This window comes from Ceratina calcarata, unplaced genomic scaffold (genome assembly GCF_001652005.2).
Source record: "Ceratina calcarata isolate Rehan_Ccalc_2016 unplaced genomic scaffold, ASM165200v1 scaffold531, whole genome shotgun sequence".
NCBI lineage: Eukaryota > Metazoa > Arthropoda > Insecta > Hymenoptera > Apidae > Ceratina > Ceratina calcarata.
This window is the reverse complement of record NW_017176465.1, coordinates 11563-14302: the sequence shown is the minus strand read 5'-3', so window position 1 is coordinate 14302 and position 2740 is coordinate 11563. Positions and strand designations below refer to the sequence as shown.

General features: G+C 39.3%; 1 protein-coding gene across 3 annotated transcripts in view; it reads left to right on the top strand.

Moving 5' to 3' along the window:
• Positions 1 to 2740, top strand: part of Ddc (aromatic-L-amino-acid decarboxylase) — an 11281-nt gene that overhangs the window by 3014 nt on the left and 5527 nt on the right. Inside the window, exons 1-6 of one of the 3 annotated variants that reach the window (XM_026816638.1) lie at positions 564 to 1116; positions 1525 to 1614; positions 1725 to 1845; positions 1984 to 2097; positions 2182 to 2301; positions 2565 to 2694. In XM_026816638.1, coding sequence (XP_026672439.1) covers positions 1535 to 1614; positions 1725 to 1845; positions 1984 to 2097; positions 2182 to 2301; positions 2565 to 2694 — 565 coding nt within the window. In that variant the 5' untranslated portion in view covers positions 564 to 1116; positions 1525 to 1534. The other 2 variants (XM_018030717.2, XM_018030718.2) reach the window with 2 other exon arrangements.

Below are 2740 nucleotides of genomic sequence, written 5' to 3'. Positions count from 1 at the left end.
GGACTGTATAGCCAATACATCCTTAAGTGCTCCGTCTTACCAGATCGGGAAAAATTATTATATTGACTTCTTCGTTAGACTCAGTCAGTTGATTATTGTATTATTTACACATCCGTTGCAACAGTTTGCGAAATAAATTCTAAGAATGATGACAGCTTCCTTGTGTGCGTCCACAAATGTACCAAAGGAAATTATACACCAGAAAGTATGCTTTCGAAGTTCAATGGCCCGAGACGGTTAACGCATTTCTACCGGTGGGTCCACTTAAGTTGCGTTTCTGGTTCTGAGAACCCTTGACGTCACAGCTGCGATTACGGGAATCCCCGAGGAGGTCTCTACTTTTTACCTTTCCCTGATCTGCAGTAAATCCTTGATTATTTCTTTCCTCAAAGTAATATGACTACTGAACTTAATATAATTCTTGGAATTTAAAAAATAATTTTCTTTGTACATATCCTAACTGAAAATTACGATAAAATATTTTATTTTCAATTCAGTGTTCTTATGATCATTCAGTGTGAATGTCGAAAATAATTCAAATATATTTTGAAACTAATTATCCTTCTTTCTTATGTTCATTTTTATTCTTTTCCTGAAGGAAATACCAAGGAACAAAGTTTTTCCATCGGGTTAATTGTAAAGACAATTGCGTTGGTTCGTGGAACGGCGTCCCCTAAAAGCATTTGACCAAAAATCAATTACGCTGTCAAGTAGCACGCTGTCGACGGAGACCGGCATATGACAAATTACGAAGGGGAAAGGAGTCGAATGAAACCTGCTTCACAAAAATCGGTCATGGTCATTACACTGTCGCGGTTCAAGCTGTCACGGTGGAGAGACCGTAAGAGTAGATCGCAGTAGATCATTTCAAACAGATCAAATCACTCCCTCTCTTTCTCTCTATCTAACGACAAAACACGTGTCGCTGCCTCCTACCTCGATTCCCAAGACCTACATCGAGAAGGCTAGTCTTGCCAATTGTTGCATCGTACGTACAGAACGTCGTCGGGCCGCGGCACTAATTGCAACGTATCCGCGAATACCTAAAAAAAATCTGAACATTTTCAGATTTAATCACTGTGAGACTAATTGTGTTTAAACAATCTCAGTATCCGTGTACGTATAAAAACAAATACTCTCACGTGTCACCGATTCCTAGCTTCATTTCAATGAATTCAAAATGTGAAGTTCATATAAAAAAATAATGAAGTTGTTATTATAGTTCTATTGAATACAACTGGTGCCAATTACAGAATAAAGAGGTATTAACACGGTGACAGTATCTTGAATTAGATTTAGGCAGGGCCATTAAATTGTTCGACAAAAGAAAATTGAGTATGCTTGGAACTTCATAAGTTATAAACGAGTGACATAAATAATACATGAAACCTGCAAGTGTGAACTACAGGCGGTTACTAACTGACTGATTAAAATTCAAGATAAACGATAATAGCAAGAATCGCGTTGGCTGGTCGTCAACGCGGGATAAAGATTTGCATATTCATTAATAGAAAATCTTTATAGGAAACGCAAAATGGATCCCGACAGTTTCAAGGATTTCGCTAGGGAAATGACGGAGTATATTACTAATTACTTGGAGAATATCAGAGAGAGGTGAATACTTTATTGTTTCTTTTTTTTTATTCTATATTTCCCGGTCTTTTTATGCTCTTATAGGAATTCCTTTAGGTTTAAAGAGATTACTAATGAAATATAATTTGTAGGAGAGTGCTGCCGACGGTGGAACCAGGTTACATGAAACCCCTTTTGCCGTCCGAGGCTCCACAAACTCCGGAGAGCTGGAAGGATATAATGGGAGACATTGAAAGAGTGATAATGCCAGGGGTAAATGTCAGCTCTCATACAATCGAATCTCAATAGAATGATCGCAGAAAAATGTGAAATGAAAAATATTTCTATTTTTTCCTTCTGTGAGACAAACAGATTTTCATAAATAAATTTTGATTACATTTCGCTTGTCAGGTCACCCATTGGCACAGCCCGAAATTTCACGCATACTTTCCCACGGCCCAATCGTACCCAGCAATCGTAGCTGACATGCTGAGCGACGCAATAGCGTGCATCGGATTCACCTGGGTGAGAATAGTCGAACAATGGTTTTATTCTCTCACCGTTAAAATTTTATTTACTTTTGATGAACGATAAATATTTCGCGCACAGATCGCGAGCCCCGCCTGCACCGAATTAGAAGTGATAATGTTGGACTGGCTGGGGAAAATGCTGGACCTGCCGAAGGAATTTCTAGCCTGCAGCGGTGGGAAAGGTGGTGGTGTCATACAGGTAAACATTTTTATTAACTTTCTACGGATTTTATTAATAATTAGAGAGGATCTCCGTTCGACAATCAATTACGTCAAGTGTTTATTAATAATAATTGTTAATGGAGTCGGGTAAACGTCTTGAACGATGTTCACCTGTTGCTCATCTATTATGCCCTTCATAACTTAAGCTTAAGTTTAATCCCTGGCTCGATAGATATTTTACGAGCACGATGAGCGGCTTCGAAGTGCTCCTCGTAAACAGCAATTAACGATCAATTTCAGGGAACTGCGAGCGAAGCCACTTTAGTCGCGCTCCTTGGCGCCAAGGCGAAAAAAGTGAGGCAGGTCAAGGAGCAACATCCCGAGTGGACCGACAACGAAATCGTGGGCAAGCTGGTCGCTTACGGCTCCTGTAAGTATTTGTTTAAAGTATTTGTAGTTTACAAGCGCATTATTGC